We start from the raw sequence: 23,620 nt of genomic DNA, 5'->3' as shown, positions 1-23,620 counted from the left end.
TATCACAAACGGACTGCATCGCCCTCCCGCCCCACCAACTATCGTCGCCGCGCCGTACACGGCAACGATTTTAATATTTATATTTTATTATTATTGTATTATTACTGTGTTATTATTGTATGTTAACATTCGGTTATGAACTGTATTATTTTAAACTATTCTAAAAGGATCGTTTTAATCGGTTGGAAATAAAAAAAAAAATTTAATGTAATCAATAATTCAATATTCCGTTTTCCGATCCATAAACCGAACATGAAATAAATAATAATGACAGTGTTCTAGAACTTAAAAAATCCTACGTAAATACCGATACTATGCACTGGTCGCAATTATATAGACTTATGGTATTTTTTTCGATAATTGCCAAACACAGGAACGATATTGAGTTTTTATGAATATAAATAGTTAAATAATGCAATAATACCTATAGTTTATAAAAATCGAAACGCGATAATCGCATTAGTTGAACTTTGAAGTACTTTGCATTTATGTTAAGAATTCAGTTTTATTTAAGTATTGCGTTGAATTGTTTTTACCGCGCGGCAAATTCAGCTGATTGATTAAAATAATTATTTAAAAGCACCAATGCGATCTTTTTTGGTCATAGATTAAATATAATTGTTTACATTATTGTACAGGTACACTGTAACATTTTCAGATGAGCGACATTTAATTGTTATGCATCGAAAAAAATAAAAACGTGTTATAAAACATAATGTTTTAAATAAAAAAGTTATTATTATGTTATAAGTCTAATTAAGAAATGTAAAAACCATCACAAAATATTACGACAGAAATAGTAAATAAATGTATTATTATTTATTGGAACGAGTAAAAATGTAAGAAGCTAGAATATATGAATGGAAGGTTTTCCCAAAATTTAAATTAATATAAATATAAACTAAAATATAAAATTATCATTATTGTCGATCACCGTAATTCCGATAACAATTTCCGAGTAAAAACTCATGGCAGTTATCGTCCGCTTTACACCGTCGGTCGCCACCGATTCCACATGTAACCAACATTCCTACAGTTTCTTCGTTGACTTCGATTTCCTGTACGATTCTGGCGATCCGGTTTTCTGTCGATTTGTTAAAGCTACTATGGATCCAATTTAAGAAAGATAATATTTATTATCAATGGTTTTACGCGGTCAACTTTTCATGATATTATCATGAAAATAAAAACCGCTGTGTGGTCGCTATACAAAATCTTAAATTAATAAAATGTTTTGATTGACGAATGAAAATGGATGATAGACTATGGTTACAAAAAAATGCTGCCGCCCCTTAATTCCAAAGAAATTTGCCACCCAAGGCGATGGTACCCCCTCCACCCCTAAATACGTCTCTGGGTGTTCGATGTAGTTTGAACATTAACAATCCAAAAAACCAAATGTTTCTAGCAAGAGAATAATAAAAGGTTAATTAATTATAGTCCATGGCTATGAGTGCTGTTGATCCTAAATAGCTCTGATATTTATATTGAGTTATGTTTGATGTGTCCATAGTTGAAATTAATACATAATATAATATTATATATTTAGATTTATAAATTTATAATTATATGTATATGAATACATTTATTAGTTATTAAGATTGAAAAAGTACAAATTTAAATACTAATAAATGTTTTTTTTTTTTTTTTAGCATGATCATTTTGTAATTAACATCGGTTTATAATGACCATAATATAGAAAACAACCAAAAACGATGGTATATTTAACTATATTTTTTTCACGGTCGGCAGTTAATATATGTTTACTATTAACGGTTCGAAGTCCAATCAACGTCTATTTACAAAATATGAAGAAAAAAAATTGCTTTCGTCTTCGTACAGTGAATACAACAATTAACGCGTCGAATAGTCGATTACAATAATGCGTATGAACATTAACGGAAAAACTAGGTAATGCACGTCAAATTACACTTCGAATGCAAATGATTTGCAAGAGTTATCGCAATTCTAAAGAACATGTATACAAATATATATATGTATTCTACCATATTATGGTAGTAATATTACAACGTTTCAAATACAGCACACGTGATGTGGCTCTTTGTTATGCTTTTACGTGTTATTACGTGCTGTTGCGTGTTATATTTTGTATAATTTTTTTCTTTTATACACGATTATAACAAATAAAATAAGACCAAATTGGTTATTTTTTTTTTTTGCGAATAAAAGGTTTCAGGTTTCTGAATGTTGAATGCGATTTTAGATTTGTTTTAAGATTTCTATACATTATCCATTTTATTTGAAGACAAATAAAATATTGTATTATAAATGCAGATAAAACAAAATTTAAACCAACTACCCAACATGCAGAAATGTAGGACTCGAATTACAAATTTTAGTAATATTATATGACAACTTACATGAGCAATTAATATTTATTGTTATTTCATTATTTTCGGTTTATCTGTAATTATAAAATTCTTATGAAACATAGTTTACGAGATATATATATTGCAATGATATGCGTATTATGGTATAGTCATAATTTATAAATAGAATGTAATTTAAAATAATACTGGTAATTTATACCGATTATTATTGACTCAAAAAATACTCAAATGAATTGTATTAACACTTATTTATAACACATTATAAACAATATAATAACAATAATAACACTTTTTAATATTGAACCAAAAAAAACTTTGTAATTAAGTATATATTAAGACCATGTTTAAATAAATAATAAAATTATATCATAATTTTAATAATAATATAATTATTATAATAATTATATATAATAAATAATGTTATAAATATATAACAATAATAACAATATAATAACAATTATAACACTTTTTAATATTGAACCAAAAAAAACTTTGTAATTAAGTATATATTAAGACCATGTTTAAATAAATAATAAAATTATATCATAATTTTAATAATGATATAATTATTATAATAATTATATATATAATAATAATAATAATAATAATAATATATATAATTATATATTATAATAATTATAATCATAACTCTTAAGTTCAATATTAATAACTTTAATTCGAAGGCATAAGTTTTAAATTGGTTAATAATTGTAGTTAATATTTTATTTATAATACAATATTGTAGATAACGATTTTCGTTTTTGGTCCAGGAAAAAATTTGTGACCAACAAATCTGTCAACAATGATTGAATATATGTACAAAAAACCCAACCGAATGGCCCCGTACGCCTTAGAACATTGGGTGCATAGGTAATGCCCATGGCATTTTGCAGACAAATATTATGGTTTATGAAGTTACTGGTGTCGTAAATATTTCACATTAAATTGTTGCTCGTCAAAACGGTTTGTCAAGTTATATCCGTGTAAATGTGTCATCGTTCATCAATGTGTAATGTACACCAGGCCGGATTCCGCGGAGTTGCTATAGGAATTTTTACTGTTCCGATGCATAATATATTATAACCATACATCAATCGTTCGTCCTAAAAACATGTCGCATATTATCCAGTTCTACGTTATTTTGGTGACAGATTATTTTTTTTTACATTTTTAACGCCCTCACACTAAGAACGTAATTTTATAACATTTAAAAAAAGGCCTAGCGAGAGATCTTACCCCCACATTCCCCCATTGTATACGCCACGGTTAGGTCATGCTCATGAATTATGATATATAAAATCGGTATTTTATTTATTAGAGTGTAGTAGATGCACTGACGAAAATGGTATCCATGATTATAGATACCAGTGACGTGTTGATCTATTTTTTGATAAAGAGAAAAAAAAATACAAGGACTAACCTTTTCCCCGCTGGCAATTTACATAACCTACCAAAACATAAAATTTAATACTTGTAAAATATTTTTAGGTTTGATGATATTTAGATACACATACTATATTATGTTAGGTAATTAGTTAATTTCTTACACTCCGATGATTTAAACAAGTTACAACACAGAATATCAACAATCAATATCAATATCAAGTGTCATAATACACACCTACATATTTATTAAAATTACTTACCAGTTAAGGTTTCGTGATATTTAATTTAAAATATTTAAAATTAAAAATAAAATAAATTACTAATAGTGAAAATGTTACATATTAAGTGCGTTTACATTGTAGTATGAACGCGAACGAATGCCACCGAATACATTCATACGCGAATTCGTTGATGATTGTGTTCATTGTGTTTGGGACTATTCGCGGTCGTTTGGGCTTGTTATCCAGCGTTAGCATTGAATTCACTTTGAAAACCAATATGGTTTGAAATATTCAGTTGTGAGCAATGACGGTGCTAGAGCTTGCGAGGCCCTGGGAAAAATAAATGTTGAGGTCTTATAATTTATATTAATAAAATATTTTAAGTTCAGTTAAATCAGAACCGCGGGGCCTTAATTATAATATAAGGCGCGGGGTCCTGGACAACTGCCCCTATTGCCCACCCCCTCGCGCCGTCCCTGGATGTGAGCACAAATTCTTGAACACAACCGAATTAGAAACGACAGCTGAATGTCGTTCGAACTGAACGAGCGTTTTCTTTGGTCTTACCGCTCTATCCGAGCGAGCGCCACCGAACGCGAACGAATCGTTCGCCGCCCATTCGCTCGCGTTCGAACTATGTAAACGCACTTTTACGATCCGACAAACATCGGTCACGTGTGTACCCGTCAATCGGAGGACGGAAACGTAGATGACATCGATAGATAAGGATAAATATAACATTTAGTGAACGGATAAGTATGTACATAACATATTTTGCCATACATTACACGAAAACTTATTGAAATAGTTTTGAAACTATTTATGTATTATAGGTACTATAAATGTTGTGGAAATCCCTTCAATGGACTTACAAACATAGCATGTGTAGCGATTAAAAATAAATAAATAATCCGTTGGATATTACAAGTCAACAAAATTAATTAGTAAATGGTATTGTACCTAGTACAAATATTATAGCATATGTATATTATATTATATTGTAGATATTATAGTGTTAAATAACGCTTAAAAATGTAAAATTATTAACTCACAGAATCCGCCATATAAACGTTAACCCGACATTGGTATCGTGGTGAGCGCGAGCGCTCACCTCGTATTTTGAAAACCACTTGTTTAATTATTTCTTGATTCTTCCGACACCATTTTTACCTTCAATCGACTAATATCGAATATAAACTTACTATGTATCATATTTTATTAACTAAAAATAAAGTCGTAAGTCTATTTCCGAGCACACCAGGAAAATCGACTAACGAATACAATCATCTTTTCAAAATGAATACCAGTCGATCAAAACAAGGTGAATTTTTATTTCTCTTTTGGTACTATTTGCATCGAATTTCTGCCCTACAGCCGGAGCAAAAGTATTTTCTTCGTGTTCTTTGAATTGTGCATGCGCGTTAGAACATTTCTAAAAATTTTAGTACCTAGCCATAATATAAATTACCCGCATTTTGAACGATTATCAGTCAATCAGAACTAATGACTACAGAAATGAAATAATAATGTATTGTAATAATTACAATTGTTGTAATGTATAAAATGTATCGTAATAAGTACATTCATGTTAGCACAAACCAAAAAAATAACGGCCATTCACGATTCCGCACAAAACTAATTTGCGACGTCGCCGATTGCATTATAAAAATTATTTTAAACAAAAATGGTTTTGATATAAGTCTTATATAATATATAGGTATATTAATATAAGTCATATTATAATATTATTTTGGTTTTTCCCCGAATACTAACTTAACTGAATAGTTTACAGTGTACATATGTTATATGTATATAACATATATATGTTTTAACTGGACTCATCAGTTATCTGTTCGATACCCGTTCGTACTTTTACATTGCAATCGCATTATTATCAATGATACACATTATTATAGACACGCAGTGGTTGAATTGGGGGGGGACGCAGAGGGTCTGAGCTACTCTTCATTTTTCTTCATATTATAGCGTACCCCTTAATTTAATTCATCAAGGAACGCAGGGGACGCAGCATCCTTCAACAATTATATGAATATGAATTTGTTTCTAAGAAAAATTAAATGAATATGAAAAAAAATTGGAAACGATTAATATTTAATTTAATTGTTGGTATTAGTTCGTAATCTGTTCATTATTATTAGCACATATGTATATTAGGAACGCAATAATAAAATATATAATAATGTTATATAATTTATGTAACACGTTTCAAGTGTTTCCACTGCGTATTCAAGGTATAAGCTGCTAAATTGCTAAAAATATAATTATTACGAAAACTTCCCTGGGTGTACCGATATAACGATCCTTAGTAAACCATTGACAATAATAATATATTGACTCCGTATTTTGAGAATCCGTCCGTTGTTTTAGTTATCGACGATTAACAAATGGTGATCCTTTTCAAGGAAAATTAAATATTATTTATATTTTATTTGGAAACGAGGTGCGCCACGAATGAGTAATCAGTATTATGTTAGCTTGTCGCGTACTCGCGTATGTAATTTATAAATTGTAATTTTGTTGAAAATAGTAAACACCTCAACCGCACTCCTACAGTCCTACATGTCACGTCAGCAATAAACAAATAAACATGAATAAACGTCAAAAATTGTCCATATCGGACTTTTTCAATAAAAAGAAAAACAATAACCAAGGTAATTAAAACACTTTAATTTAATAATAAATCATAGACGTGCGCAGATTCCTGTTACCGGTGTACTTTTATTTTTTTTTTGATAATCCACCCTCATAAATCCCGCCTTAAAAAAAAAAAAAAGTAGAAATAAAATTTATTAGAAAAACTGATGTACAATCTGATTATCAATGAACGTCAGTCCCGGCAATTTTTATTTTTTTGTAATTTGATAAAATTTATAAAAAAAACTTGATTTTCCAAAAAAAGTTATTAGCCCTTTTTACTTAAGTACCTAGTACCTACCTAAAAAAAAAGTTAATAAATACAGTTAAAAGTTCCTTAAATTTTTTTGGTCATACATTTTAAAGCAATACATATACATAACTATGATAAAAATAATTATTATTTAACTCTCAGCAAATCTTAGTCCTAAAAATAATGTGACGGGATGAAATAAATTATTTGACTAATATTAAACTTCAAATATTAAAATTAATATTGACAAAAAAAAATTAATATACTAATTAAAGAGTAACATTTATAATCTATAAATTTAATATTTACTTTTTGTAGGCAACAGTAAAATACATGAATTATTTTAAATTGAAAGTTAATTGATTAATTAATTTTATCATGTGGCTATATATTTACATTTTAGATTTTAAATTTGCTAGACGTGTTGCTGTGTTGATAGAATTAATACAAATAAATACCTATTAGTATTGTTTATTATTTGTTATAGATATCTGTGTTAATCATTAGATATATTTAATTATTTATATTGTAGATGCATTTAGGTGGTGGGGGGGGGACAAAGTCCCCCACGGTTTTTTTTAGATTAATTTGCTTTGGAACGCTAATTGTTCAGCTACATTTAGAGTCCACCTTTATTTTTTTTTCCAATTCAACCACTGTAGACACGTACCGACAGACGCCGTACCGTACCGTTCGAATATACGTACCTACCTTCATTGTTCCCATACTTACATTTTCACTCCAACATCATTGAGTATCTACACAAATTTTCCTGATTTCCCTAATGTTATATTAAAAGTTTGGAATATGTTTAAAAATATTACTACCAGCGATTTGGCAATGATTGCTATTGTTCTAGACGAAGAAGAACAAAGTAATGACGTACGTGTCGCCATCCAATCAAAATGTTGACATTTTCACAATTTTCTTTAGTTTTATCATAAAACGCTAAAAACCATGGGTGGGGCTGGAGACACGTGTCCCCAATCCCACCCATATCATTAAAAATAAATTTTGAAAATATAATTTAGTATAAATTCAATTGTTGTGTGAATAAATATAGCACACATTGATTATGAATACTGTTTGTGTTTTTAAAATGTTTAATAATAATGTCGTCAAGCGAGGACGATCTTCTAATGGAATGTGCTAGTTTCGTGGTCATAAAATCTTATAAAAAAATCATAGTTCGTTAATTTATACTTAGGATTTGATGGATCCCATGGAATAGGACGCGCTTTGTATAAATTAATTAACGTGGTATACTGATCGTCAGAGAAATCCATAATTTATAAATTAATATTTAACTACCCATCAATTAATTTACAAATAAATGTGGCACTAAAAAACAGTTGATTATTAAACTCTCGAATGCAGGTGAACACAAACGAATCTGTTGTGACGGGCCGAATGATGTTCACACTGAATGTCATTTATTTTGATCTTACCGCTAACCAATCGAACTGCACCGAAGGCAAACGAACGGTAAAAATGGCCATTCGTTCGCGTTCGGCGTACTGTTTTGGCGTACTGTTACTTTTAAGGTGCGTTTACATTAGAGCCCGAACACGAACGAACGCAAGTGAATACTACCGAACGATCCAATGTAAACGGTGCGGCCGAACGCAAACAAACGCTTTCGGAAGTGTTCGCCCCAAGAGCAGTACGATCAAGGAAACTTTCCATTCAGTTTAAACGGCATTTGGCCCGTATCGCTTTGTCGATACTAAATGTGTATTTAGTAGGTATTTAGGAGCGAAGATTTTTGTGAAAGCGAAGACAGTCGAACACGAACGAGCGAACAATGTAAACGGTCGCGGCCGAACGTCTAGCGCAGAGGTTCTCAAACTGTGGGTCGCGACCCAAAAGTGGATCGCAATAATATTTTTAGTGGGTCGCGTTATAATTTTCATGTGTTTCTATTACTTTTGGTTGATGTTTAATTATTTAGTTAGTTTTATCATAAACTGTTATCTATGTTTTTGACAATTACAAATTTACTGCGACCAATAGACATAATAATATTTTTTTATATGTCTATGCTCGACGGTGTCAACACGAAGCAATCAGATTAAAAATTATTGAAAATATAACAATATATTTAAAACAAATTAGTATGACGTTCAAATAAATTGATTATTTTCAGTAACACACGGTATATTGAATACAATACAAGCACGCAGTTTAAATTTTACAATTTTTCAAAAAATGTTGTACAATTACAATGGATAAATGGTTAAATAAAAAGTCGATGACTCAAAGTTCTACGAAAACTGAAGAAACAGAGATAATATCTGTGTTAACAGTTAAAACAAGAAAATTAGTTGATGATAAGCTTATAACAAATTCTTTCCAATCAAAATAAAAAAATAGATATCAATGTAGTTATAAAAAATAGGAAACAATTACATCCTTCACATTGAAATTATATACTTACTAATTCAATTACATAATATAAACTTTTTTTATAAAAATATAATACTTTTCTTCAATTTAAAATGATGAAAACAGCAAAAAAAAAAAAAATCATTGATATTATTGTGGGTCGTCAAAATTGAAATAATTTCCAAAATGGGTCCTACTATAAAAAGTTTGGGAACCTTTGGTCTAGCGAATATGCGTTCGCACTCGTTCAGTAGCATTCGCTTGCGTTCGTTCGTGTTCGGGCTCTAATGTAAACGCACCTTAAAAGTTTGTGAATGCGAATAGTTTAGTTTCCCGGTGAATATTGACAACAGACCATAGAGTAATAGTGTCACTCTATGCAGCAGACGAATACTTATGTTGTTCATTCACACTTATCTCACTCATACCAGACATAATGTAGTTTTTAATATTTATTTTTTGAAATATTTGTAATTAAGAAAAATGTTTATAATTATAATTTTTAAAATATTTAAATATAAATAATTTAGTGTTGGTTTCATTGTATATGCTTATAATTAGGCTTAGGGACTTAGGGACTAGCTCTATAAAATACATAAATATTCATGCAAATATGCTTCTAAAATCATTAAAATATGCATAATAGTATGCATTTATATGCATTAAAAAAAAAAAAAAAAAACGACCATACAGTACACAAAATAAATTGAGTCCATCGCAGAGGCGTATTTTATGGAGGGGGCGATTTCACCTCTCTGAATCCATATTTAATGAATCGATTATATGTGAGATATACATTTCAATTTTTTTTAATGTGGATCGTTTTATAATGAAATCAAATTACACGTAGCTGTGAATATTGAATTGGGATTTTTGTCGGGTCCATACTTAGTGAAAAATCAAATAAAACACAAGCGTAACTTTCAAAACACAGACAGGTGTTAAAAAAAAATTACACAAAAGTCGATTCTAAGTGGAAATATGCACATTCAAATTTTAGATCTGATATCATGACACTGAGAAACAAATTTATTTCGCACTCTGCTATATTTAACAATAATTAAAAAAAGTAAGCAAATGCTAGAAGTCCCTAAGCTTACTCATAACTAAAGAGCGGATTTAATTGATATTGCAACTTTTTATTGATACCCAGTAAATCAAATCTGATCAAATATGTATACGAATCAGATTAATTACAGTTTTCCTATTTAATTTAATAATGTAATTTTTTGCAATTTTCAACGATTTTGCAATTTTTTTGCAATTATTGCAATTTTTGTATACTTCACGTGATAAAATATTCAAATTATTATTTCCAAAGTGATTTTACATAAAAAAAATATAACTACTACATAAATGTTTACAAATAGTTAAATGTAGGATTTTTAAAATTATATTTATCTGAGTTATCCACAAAATTCATAAGTTTAGAAGAATCAAATAGTCAATTACTTAATAGTTTAAACATATTTAGTATAATTACTAAATAAATAAATAAATACTAACTAAATAAAAATATTTAGTAGAATATTTCTATAAATATTCCCGGTCCCAATGGAAAAATAGTTAAAGATAAATTAAAATGTCTCAGAAAAAAAATGAAGGATATAAAACTATTAAAACTTACTCTGAGATTATAACAGAAAATTAAAATGTTTATTTAGATAAATCACCCAATTTTTGAAACTATATTAAATATGCATCGATAAAAAGTGTCGACGTTGAACTTACTTTTTCATTATATAAACATATTTTAAGTAACAGACGATACAATTTTCAAGAACACAATTTAGAGATATATACAATTATAAATTTTAATTCAAAAAAATGATATATTTTGTGAATATTATATTGATGTCCATAATATTATTTAAGTAAGTAATTAATGATTATATATTTGATATGATTTTACTATGTAATTTTAATGTATTTCATTGCAATTTTAACATATTTATATTGCAATTTTGATACATTTTCATTGCAATTTCGGCATATTTTTAGTGCAATTTTAAGATATTTTTAATGCAATTATATACGGTCTTTATTTATAATAAATAATGATAAAAAACAACGAGATGAGCGTGGCGCTCACTCTACACCAATGACGAGACGTTACATAGCAATACCAACGACGGATTTATTAGGTTTCTTACCATTATGTGATCAGAAAATAAATTGCAGCAAGTCCTACAAACGTTATTTTTTTTATTTCGAAAAAATATATACAATATATAATTAAATACAAACGTTATTACAAATAGTTTTTTGATCATCCAAACATAATGGCAAATAACCTATCCAATCCAATGCCCGGAAACCTAATCAAAGGATTGAAAAGGAACTCCTCATTTAGGTACCTCACAATATAAACAAACGTCGAAGTATCACTAGTGGGCGATTCTTCCCTCCAAGTTTTAAGGTCACTGTACCAAGAAAAAAAATCATTTATGCTTATTATATTAAATTGTATGTTGTATGAACCAAATAAAAAAACTAAAAAAAAGGTGTACATAATGAAAATAAGACTCATAGGAGTTCGCTTTGTTTTCTTCAAATAGAAGCGTGATTTCCCGTTTTTTATGATGTTATATCGTATTAATTTATATATATATATATATATATATGTATAAATATAAATTATGTTTACTCTATACTGACTATAATATTCCACAAGATATTATAAGAACATAATAGTAATATTGTATTTTAATAATAATAAATAATATGTGTGTAAATAACGCAGTATTAACATTGCAGCAAACGATGGCCAATGCAATACTGTACCCATTACACGTTCACAAATACACGTGTCTATGGAATTTAATGTTTTATTTATAATTTAACGATAAGAAAAACTGTCGATTGCAGAATAAATATTTCCTTACGTATTCAAACGCTAACAAACGTCCTGTGTTCATAATAATCAGAATACCATCCGACTTATGAATAACTATAATTGGAAGTAATTGATATACAATGGATTGTGTATTGCTGAGATGTAGTGACTAGCCCCTATTGCAAGGAAAAATTAATAAGATTATTGGTAAGCAAAAGTTTTGTTTATTTGATTAATAAAGAAGATTCGTGGTCCCCTCGTTTCCTTTACAAATGAGAATATATAACTAGTTTAAACAATTTATGATTCAATCATTTAATAAATTTGATATAATATATATAAGTTATTTTCTTCGATTTAACTTTTAATATACCATAAATTGTATACGTATACTACTTACTAACAGTACCGCGAAAACCGAGTGTGCATAGTGTACATTGCACACAGGCCGGGGTCTTATACTAACCTTATGGGGCCTCAAAAAATCAAAAGCTCAAAAATATATAATGATAAGGGACGTAAAAATTTTGCACACAGGTCCCGAGTGGTTTAGTTACGGCACTGCTTACTAACGACATTCCTCAACGACCAAACATAAATCAAACATTGATAATTAGAGTTCGGAAGTTATAGTTATTTTATATTGTTCTTTATGCTCTCGAATTATATCAGACCAAGCTAGAAACCCGAGCTACACAATTTTGAGTTTAAAAATTGAAAATTAAAAATGCATATTTTGCATATTTCGTTAATTTAAAAAAAAAGTGCATATTTCGTCGATTTTCATTGATTTTCGCATAATTAATGTTTTCTAAAAAAATTCATTTTTTTCATTCTTATCCAATTTATTCTAAATAATGTTACATAACACAACGCTAATTAACGCGGAAAACGTGCATCATAATATGATAATATTTTTATTATAAAACTTAATATTATTTCCGTGGTTATTTATTGTTATTTTTTAATGTCTACTATAAATTTAACGAAAATATTGATGGTTCAATGCAATAACTTAACAGGTATTATACAACATATATTTATTTTATAATTCAGAAATTATGAAAATATAATTGTTCAAATACCGATCGATTATGTGCCATATTTTAGTTTTCAGTTATGCAATTTTTTTAAATATAGGTTTTTAGAATTTACTATTTAACTTTTAATCAATAAATACATTTTTTTTTACATATTTCACATTTTTTCATGCATATTTTATCATTTTTTCGTGCATGTTTTGCCTTTTTTGACTCCTATAACTTCCGAACCCTATTGATAATCAATTGTACTTATTGTTCATATTTTGAAAAATTTTTTTGTATGTATCCAAAGTCAAAGGACAATTACTGTTTTTATTTTTTAATACAATTTAATTGATTAACATTTAAAATACAATATTTTTAATGAGCTATTAAATATATTCAATCTGAAATGTATTATATATTTTGCTTCGCTGACTAGTACATTCTTAAATGAAATAAATAAAATATTATGTATGGATAATATATTTATACATTATGCATGGGTCCAGAAATTATTTTAACTTTTATTTTGAGACTATAGTATATTACGGGGTGGTAGTCGTATTACATGCGAGTATGATTAACTTATTCAGCAATGCAAAATACAGTATTCTTCGTTTATGCATTAATTGTTCTTTTTCCGTCAAGAAAAAAATTGTTCAGCTGAAAAAGGGGTTGGAGCATGCATTGTATGTCTTAAGCAGTAATATTTAGGCATTTCGTATAGCATTTAGAATGGCGTTCTCAGGAATTTTCAATGGGGGGGGGGCTCTGAAAATTTACTAGAATACGAAAGTGGGGGGATCTGCCCCCACAGTAATAATAATAATCACAAATTTTGTACTGTTTTAAAAAACCACATTATCACAAATTGTCATCAAACTGTTAAATTGATAGCGCGGTCGTGTCATAGAACATGTTCTATGGTCGTGCTCCAATCCAACTCGATAACCGTGGTACTGGTTACTAATTACGTATAAACCACTAAATTTTAATGAATAAAATCAATAATCAATTATTATTAAACTATTGGAATAATTTTAAAAAAATACAGCCAATGGGGGGGGAGGGTTTGAACCTCATGAACCCCCCCCCCCCCCGTGAGTACGCCACTGAGCATTTATATTTGAGCTGTGTCATTTGAGAGAAGTAAATGAACGTTAGTGTGAGTATTCCGTTATCACGTCTGTCTATAATCTACTTTACGAATTCCCGGGACCACGGTCTACGATGATAATCAAAATTAATGAGAGAAACAACAGAAATTTAAAATAAAAACAAAATTTACGTCAAGTATCAACGGCCAACAAAATATTAATCTTTTGATAATGAATACAAACAATTTTTCTAGTACCTACCTACTTATCTATTATTCGTATAATGCCAATGGGCAATTGGCAGTGGTGCAACTAGGATCTCGGGGCCCCGATGATAAGATAAGTCTGCCCTATAACTATTTAAGTGTTGGTAATTTTTTTTTTTCAATAAAGACTACTTACTACTTACTTATTATTAAATACGTTACTCAATTCTTCTGCGTTAAAAATACCTTCCAAGCTTACATCTACAATAAGGCCCTCTTTGAGTCTTAGTGATAATGTCAATTAGACAATGTCATCCACCCAGTAGCAGCTCGTAGTAAATATTCTGGGTAAACTTAAATTATTTAACATAAACTCCATACAAGAACGAACAAGAAAAACCCTTTCATTGGTAAACTGTTGGTAATACTGTTTAACTTCAGAATAATATTGGAGAAATAGTTATGATAGGATAACAAATACAAATAGGTAATTTATTATTAAAATATTTTATTAATATTTTAATATAAATAAAATAATATATAATATTTAACACAAAAAATGTTAAAATAGTTTATAATTGTTAAATTCAACCGGTAAATAAAACATATTAAGTTTAGTTATAAATAATAGATGATACAATAGCTGTACAGACTTGTTACAAAGAATGACATAAAAAAATAATCAAATTTAGTAAATATAACTAATAGTGAATATTTTTAAACTTTAACATAAAACGCTTGTTTACAAATAGGTACTTAAATTAAATATATTCTTTAACAATTTCTTAAAAAAAATATATATATATATATATACAGAGTAAAAACATACCAAATAAAAAATAAATTTACATTATGCTTTTATATAATAAATGCTTATAATTTTAACGAACAATGCACATTTTATTTACATTAAATATACTCGTATACACATATATGTATATGTTATGGTGAATGATGTAATCGTGGTAAATTACGTCATTCCCCATTAAATGACAAAATTTACCTAAAAATTGGTAAATGTTGTAAATGTAGACATTCCCCTGTTATTTTCGTCAATCATCAATTAGTTGGAGAATGATTTTCAATACATTTAGGCCGGTGTGAACGATCATCGAATAAGCTTTGTTAGTTAAAAATATCACGACGGAAGAAGTTATATAAACGAAAATCCCAACTAGCAATAACGTCGTTAACCCGAGAAATAATATGGGATAATCTGTTAATTTATTAGTTAGTATCTACGTGCATATTATAGCGAGTTGTATATGCAACGAGCATGTCTTATAATATTATTTGTAAAAATGTATGTCACCAGTGAACAAAATATAATAAAAGTTAGATTAAATTATAGCGTTATAGTTTTATTTCATTTTAATATTAAAGTGTGGATAATAAATTTAAAGCAGCGATTGACAAAATTGTCAACAGTAAAAAGAGAGGCGATAATATATTTTATTTTAGTTCTGAAGAATACAACAACTAGATTCAAAAAAATAAAAGAATTAAAAACTGGAACAATAAAAAAAAAACGGTAACGAATAATAGACTTATACGTAAATATAATATTGTGTCAATTGGGGGAAAAGAAAAATTGATTAAACGTATAGTTGATAATGAATTTGACGTTTTATATTACGTCACAGTGGACGAGTTGTTTGAAGTAATTCACACAACACATTTGGCAGTAGGGCATGGTGGTAGAAATAGGATGATGGCTGTGTTAAAAACAAAATATTGTAATGTCACAACGGAGACAGTTATTGCATATTTAGGTTTATGTAGTAATTGTCAAGTAAAACAATCAAATCTAAAAGAGGGCTTGTGACCAAACCAATTCTACATTCCGCATTTAATTCAAGGGCGCAAATTGATTTGATTGACTTGCAATCGCAATTACATTTGTTATTTTAAAATCTTTGAAGACAAAAAGGGTCGAAAAAATCGCTTTAAATCTGATAGATATTTTTACAATATTTGGTGCACCCGCTATATTCCACTCGGATAATGGTCGTGAGTTTGTAAATTCTATTATAACAAATTTAAATGAAATGTGGGGAGACATCAAATTGTGCATGGCAAGCCTCGTTTTAGCCAGATCCAAGGATCAATTGAACGGGTGAATAGGGAAGAAATTTTGGCTTCTTTGATGGCTGATAATAAATCAAAAGACTGGCCAATGACATTAAAATTTGTGCAATTTAAAAAAAATTGGGTTTTGAACTCAGGTAAGCTATTAACTAAAAACAATTTTTTTTTTTTTTAATAATTTTAATTTTAATTAATAAATTAATTTTTTTTAAATTTAAACATTTTTACAATAGGTATTAGAAGATCGCCATATGAGGCAATGTTTGGTAGTATTGCGAGAACAGGGTTTTCTTCAGCAGGGATACCTTACGATGAAATAGAAAAACTTAAGTCAGAAGAGGATATTGAAAAACTATTTAATAACAGAATACGGAGTACAGAAATTTAATAACATATTACGAGAGGTCGCAGGGCATGGAGTAGCTGGTCATCAAGGCTTTAATTAATGCAACTGCAAAACTGGTTGAGGGACAAAAAAATGTGCTTGCAATGCAGCATGAAATGTTGTGCAGTTCAAAATGTCATGGTAAACAAAATTGTACAAATAAATAATTTGTAATATGCACGTATTTTATTATTTTCAATTAACCAATAACCTTTCATCCAAATAAATACCTACAGTAATTAAATCAATGTATTATTTGAGATTTATCATGATTTAACATCAGTTTTGGTAAATTACCTCAATGATCGGTGAAAGATGTACATTAGAATTTAAAATCTGGTTTTTTACATAATTTACCATAATCGAATCATTTTGGTAAAAGATGACATTTACCGGAGAATGACGACATTTACCAACATTTATTTTTCACCGTAACATGTATATAGATATAACATACATGTATGTATGTGTTGTAGTTCCATACAATTTGGCACCTAACAACTATGTAAAATAATAGTGACAGCATTTTATAATGATGTTTATTAAAATTTGTTAAAATGTTTAACTTTTAACAATAACTTATTAGGAATAAAGAATATGGCACGAAATATTAAATTAATTCTTATAAAGCATTCAAGTTACATTCAAGTTATAATCAATATAAATAAAAATACAAGACAATAATCATCTCAAATAAATTTATTAAAATTTTTTGATATTGTAAGATTTAGTTGATATAGTTGCAAAATGTTTTATATTTAGTGTACATAACAATTATGTTGTGGTATGTACAAAAGGCACAACCATATGTTAATTTATATTTGTATGTATAGGCCAGGGGTCTCTGGGCATCATGGTTTTCAAATTTTTTTAAAAAAATGGCTCTTTTCTATGAAAAGTTTCCTGACCCCTGGTATAGGCTATAACATTAAACTGTTAGTATTTGATCTAAAATGTAATTTCAATTTATGTTATACACTCAGTTACACTTAAAAAATATAAAACATAATTTAAAAAATTATGAAAAAATATATTAAACTACTTACTCATTTTTAATAATTTCTAAAATAATGAAAAACAGATCATCCGACAAAAACAAAATTATATATTTAGCAAAATAATTATAAATAAATAGCCAATGTTCAAAAATTATCAACACATACATACTCTGAATGTATACATACATATATTACATTTATACAAAATATATATTACAATTATTTGAACAGATTTTAATTTGGACTATTATCACTTGCATTAACATTAAATTATTAACAATTAGTATTTTTTAATATTTTAGAATAGTTTTATTATTAGTTAAAATAATTTTATCCCAGAGGATTTTGAGTATACTCAAACTATATATATATAACTATATATTTACCTATGAAATTTAACTTAATAAAAATAGAAATTAAAAATGTTAGTATAGATGATATAAAATATTATTCAAAATATCTTTCAACTTTTGGTAGAAAGAAAGGCAGTACTTATTTTTACAGTTCCGTTGGTGCAGAAAGCCAATCAGATACAAGACTATTACTTATATTTAAAATTTTAAATTATGGTATACTTTTACCAAAACAAAACATAACATAATATAACAGGCTTACAAGTCATTAGAGGAACTCTCTGATGTTAACAGTAAGAACCCAAATTATTTTAATTGGTCAACTAGTCCGTAAGTTATTAAATCGAGAAAAAACAAACATAGTTATAACTATGACATATGGAAGAAAATATATGGATTGGCAATATTTAAATATGAGGTCTATATATAAAAGTTGAAATGTGCAACCCCAAAATGAAAATTGAAACATTTTCATGATGTATAAAAAGAATGTCCACAATATACGTTTCTATAAATAAAACAAAATATGATTAATTTGAAATGTGTGTTTTTATATTATTATCAACATATTTATGAACAAAGAAATACATTAAACTCTTTTTCTTAAGAAACAAAATAATTTTAAAGAAAAGTTATAATACATACTTTAATTTATTATTTTAGACATTTAAATTTAATTTTAATATTAAAAAAATGTTAGTAATTATGAATACTTATAGCTCATAAATATTTTTTAACTATTAAACTTTTACTTACGCCTGCGGAATTGGCATAGTTACGATAATGTTTATTGTAAATATCTTCCACGGCCAAGTAAAAAGGTACTGAACACAAACTAACATAATAGCCTGTATAAATGCCATGCCATAAAGCAGAAATACCAAATGCAGCCAATGTTCTTCAATAAAATATATATTTTAATTAAATATATTCAAAATGTATTTTATATTCAATTACCTAAAATTTTTAATAGGAAATCTTCTATAAATATATTCAGCTATCCAATATTGTATGGTCATATTCCAAATTCTAGTAGCACCACGGACCGTAGAGATAGTTTCTACTTTCATGATATCAATGCTTTCAACACAATCAAAGTTATAAATTTCTTCTTTCTCAAAATGGCTGCATATATAATTAAAAATGTATTTGTAAGAAACATGCTCATTATAATTAAAAAAAAAAAAAAAAAAATTAAAGGATTTAAATACAATAAATAACATGCAAATATAAAAATAAAATCTTACTCTTTTTTTAATGATTCAAAATTTTTTGTTGGACCACATCCTGATTGTGGATCCGATATTGCAGGATAAGCACCCATTCCTGAAGCTATACAAATAAGCTCAGAAAAAATAAACCCCAAGTATAATCTTGTTCGAAATATAAAAAATGATGTATACATGTACCACAATCTGTATGATAGTGATGATGATTTATAAAATGATTCATTATAAAATTCCTAAAAAACATTTCAATACAAGTTGAATATAGCAATAGGTAGAACTAAGCAGTTTGACAATAGCGCTTAAATAATATAATAATAAATATAAATAAGTAAAATAAAAAGAATTAATCATACAGTAAATTTAGAAGTATAATTAAAAATTCTAACTCATTTAGTCTTTTAATTTACAAATGCAATACACTTTTAATGTAGAAATACAAATACTTTTTACAGAGTATTAAATTATAGGTAGAATAAGTAGATTATTTAACAGTAATACAATGATAATATATATACACATTATATATTTTTTTTATTATTTTTTTAATTTTTATTTCATCATTCCTAATTTTAAGAACTTTACTAAAGTAAAATTGTACTTTATCTTTAACTTTATCATTATTGTAAATTCTGTACATTAAGCTAAAAAAAAGTATATTATAACATATAATTTGTTTTTTAATTTATAATAATTAAATGTATTGAACAATTATTTAAATTGAATAAAATACATTACGTTCAAAGAAAAAAAGCCTTTTAGTAATTATTAGTTAGTTTTGAAATGTAAGAAATGTAATGATATTTACTTACATTTAATGGAAACATCCACATAGTTACCAAATAACAAATGATCAAAATGGGAATTACACGAACTTTTTTAAATATTATGTTTAGAAAAGCAGCTTTTTTCCAATAATGATGATTGAATAAATCCCAATAAGTACGATACTTGATATAAGGTCCTACAAAAACAGTAGTATTTTAAAAATTTAAATCTTATAACAAAATTTCTAAAATGTTTACCAGTCAATATGCCTATGTAACAAAAAGCATAATGAAATATTTCTAAAATACTTGGTTGATCAATAATTTTAAAATTTTTTTCAGCATCAAATTTTGTATCTTTTTGATTTGATATAATATAACTGTCATGAACTTCAAATGAAAGGCCAATAAGCTATTAAAATATTACTCATTATTTATGCATAATCAAATACATTATAAAAGTAATACATTTATTATACTTACATAAAAGTAGAATGGATAAAAATATGATAAAATATTTATTGATTTAAAATAATTATTTGGAAATATCAATAATAAATTTATTCAGAGATTTATTTATGTTACGGTTTTGCAATTATAAGTATAATAAACAATAGTATTAAACTGTTTAACTTACTTTAAGAGTTAACATCATTTGTATTAAGTTAGTATGAGCAGGTGGATATGGTATACCGAAATAAGTTGTCATTCGGAAGAATATTAAATATCCAAAAGTAAATATAAAACTTAATATATGACAATGCCTGAAAAAGATTATTTTTCGATATTTCATCAATAATAGTATAGAAGTATAAAATAATAACAATAATCTTAATAATGTAATAAACGCGTGTATTAATTATAACTAAAACATTAATATCTAGATATTTTAAATATATTAAAATAAATATAATATAATATACATATGTTGCCAGATTTTGAAATTCCTAAACGGGATATAATATTGAATGCCTTATATTTTTTTATGTAACACCCTTATGGAAATAAAAATAAGTATAGCCTTTTGTAATTTAAATATTTATTAGCTAATTTAAAGATAAATTATTATGTATATAACCATGTTGATTAGATAATAATAATATAGTGTACATATACTCAAGGTTATATCTAGAAATTTTTTTCGGGAGGAGTCCAAAACATGTATATTGTAATTTTATTGAATTTAGATTTTAACTTTTGATACTTGGTTAAAAATAAGGCAGAAAAAGATTTAATCTTCTTTTATTAGTAATATATATATAAGTAATATCATGTTTTCATATGATATTATGATATAAAATGAAAAGCAGTCAATGATTAATTGGTGCTTAAGTCATTTTTGACTGAAAATATTTATGTCAGTATTAAATATAAATAATTATTTTAAACATTCGTCAAATATTGGAGACATTTTGGGGGGGAGGGGGTCCAGACACCCTGAACCCCCCAGATACTGCCTTGCATATACTAATATAGCATATAATTCATTGTATATAATATAATATAATATATTCTATATTTTATTATTAAATAATACAATATTAAATGTTATTTTTCCTCAATCAGGACACAAAGAACTACCTTTAAAAGTAAACTTTTTCAGTGGTGTGGTGTGAACATTTATTAACCATGATGCACAACATATATTTCAGTACCTACCCACCTACTTCTTTCCCTAGCATACCATCCTTGACATTTTTTTTTAAAAATATAAATTGAAAAAGACTAAAAATTATTAAAGACTGAATTACTTACCTACTTATATTTTTCAAACTCAAATTTTATATTAGCAAAATCTAATAGGCTTTTCCCTCTTTTATATTGAAATCAACTCAAATTAATTTAAAAAATATAGAATTTTTAATCTAATAGTCGTGTGTTATATTTTTATCGACTATCATGTATTTCACTGAATTCATTTTTCATGTTGATGATATGCTAAGACTTGGAAATTGGCTAAATGTGTATCCGTCTAACATTTTTAAACTTAATTTACATCTAAATCCAATCACATAATTCCATCCATCCATAAAATGTTCACCATAATGCCTAAGCGTCATAAAAACCCTTTCACCACACTACTATATATATATATATATATAAAATATATAAAAATCTAAGATTTGAATTGTTTTTCACTTATTCACTTTTATATGCTATTAAAATTATATAAAAATAAACGGTGATCATTTTATTTCAATTACCTACTTAAAACACTGATAAATTATTTGATATTGAAAAAATATAATAAATATTGATGTACCTTTTGTCAAATTGTATAAAAATGGCGTTGACTAGTGTGCATATGATTGGATGTGCTATGTGTAAGCCAGAAACTGCTAGTACAATAATTGCTCCAACTATAGTAGATAACCATTGTTTCACATTTTTATGTTTAACTTTTCTGAATAAAAAGCTAAATAAAAATGACAAGACTAGTAAGCCAACATATATAGTATCATCTGATAACATGATTAGTCGTTTTTTTTTACATCCACTGCGCCTTGAGAACAAATAACTTCATCTTCTAACAGTTCTATTAATCTAAACAACCAATAATTTATTTTGAATTAATAAATAATGTATTTAATAAAAATTAAAAATTGAATTTTAAATACGGTTTGTTTAGAATAAGTATTTAATTTAGATAATAAAAAATATTGTTATTGATACAAAAATCTTATTGGATAACATTTATCATGGCATAACGGATTAATAAAGTGTCAGTTCAATACAATAATTGATTAAACAAGCATAGTGCCACATTACTGTCACAGTATTCAAATAAAAAATGCTATATTAGGTGGTTTGTTTACAAATTTCAATATAAACACTCACATTAATATTAATATACAACAAAATATTCTAAGAAATAATCAAACCAAATAAGTAAAGAATACCTAACAATGCATATAAATATTAATAACATTTTTTCTGTTATGAGGTAGTTGATCATATATGTGAGCAATGAACTAATTACTGATAACCTTTTATACACACCGTGCAGAAACATTGGATAACAGAAAAGCAAATGATAAATACACATTTTCTTACCTAAATTAGCCGCGAATTATCAAAATAATTGAATATTAAGTTTGAGCCATCTAGTAAACAATTTTCAAATAGACGTTATTAAATGAATAGAAAATCTTAAATTGAGTAGAGTAAAACGACTATGCTATGCCAAGAAGATAAAAATGTAAATCAAAATAATGTTATCAATTGCGGCGTTTTGTGGTTATCAGCTGTAGATTAAAATAATTCGTCTTACATGATATAGATAACACGTAATAATTTATTTGTATGGTCCAACCACAGATATATATATGTGGGTCCAACGTACCATAGGTAAATATTATAAACTGTACATAGAGTACTGGAGACCATT

At 27.1% G+C, this 23,620-nt stretch overlaps 1 protein-coding gene across 3 annotated transcripts; it reads right to left on the bottom strand.

Moving 5' to 3' along the window:
* Positions 1-18,431: 18,431 nt before the first annotated feature.
* On the bottom strand, positions 18,432-23,439 carry LOC112688944 (lysophospholipid acyltransferase 7-like). 3 transcript variants are annotated; one of them, XM_025562384.1, is made up of 9 exons: positions 23,287-23,439; positions 22,496-22,776; positions 20,870-20,996; positions 20,491-20,644; positions 20,278-20,429; positions 19,487-19,701; positions 19,197-19,364; positions 18,996-19,137; positions 18,432-18,747 (listed from the first exon to the last, which is right to left on the bottom strand). In XM_025562384.1, exons 2-9 carry the CDS (start codon positions 22,702-22,704, stop codon positions 18,559-18,561), a joined length of 1,356 nt encoding a protein of 451 aa, XP_025418169.1. In that variant the 5' UTR covers positions 22,705-22,776; positions 23,287-23,439; the 3' UTR covers positions 18,432-18,558. The 3 variants fall into 3 exon arrangements, with proteins under 3 accessions (XP_025418169.1, XP_025418171.1, XP_025418170.1); XM_025562386.1 differs by lacking the exon at positions 23,287-23,439 and adding an exon at positions 23,133-23,157; XM_025562385.1 differs by lacking the exon at positions 23,287-23,439 and adding an exon at positions 23,071-23,145.
* Between the last annotated feature and the right edge of the window lie 181 nt (positions 23,440-23,620).

This window comes from Sipha flava, unplaced genomic scaffold, assembly GCF_003268045.1.
Source record: "Sipha flava isolate LNK unplaced genomic scaffold, YSA_version1 41_pilon_pilon, whole genome shotgun sequence".
In the NCBI taxonomy this organism is placed as follows: domain Eukaryota; kingdom Metazoa; phylum Arthropoda; class Insecta; order Hemiptera; family Aphididae; genus Sipha; species Sipha flava.
Note: the sequence above shows the minus strand (reverse complement) of the source record. Positions and strands in the feature narration are given on the sequence as shown.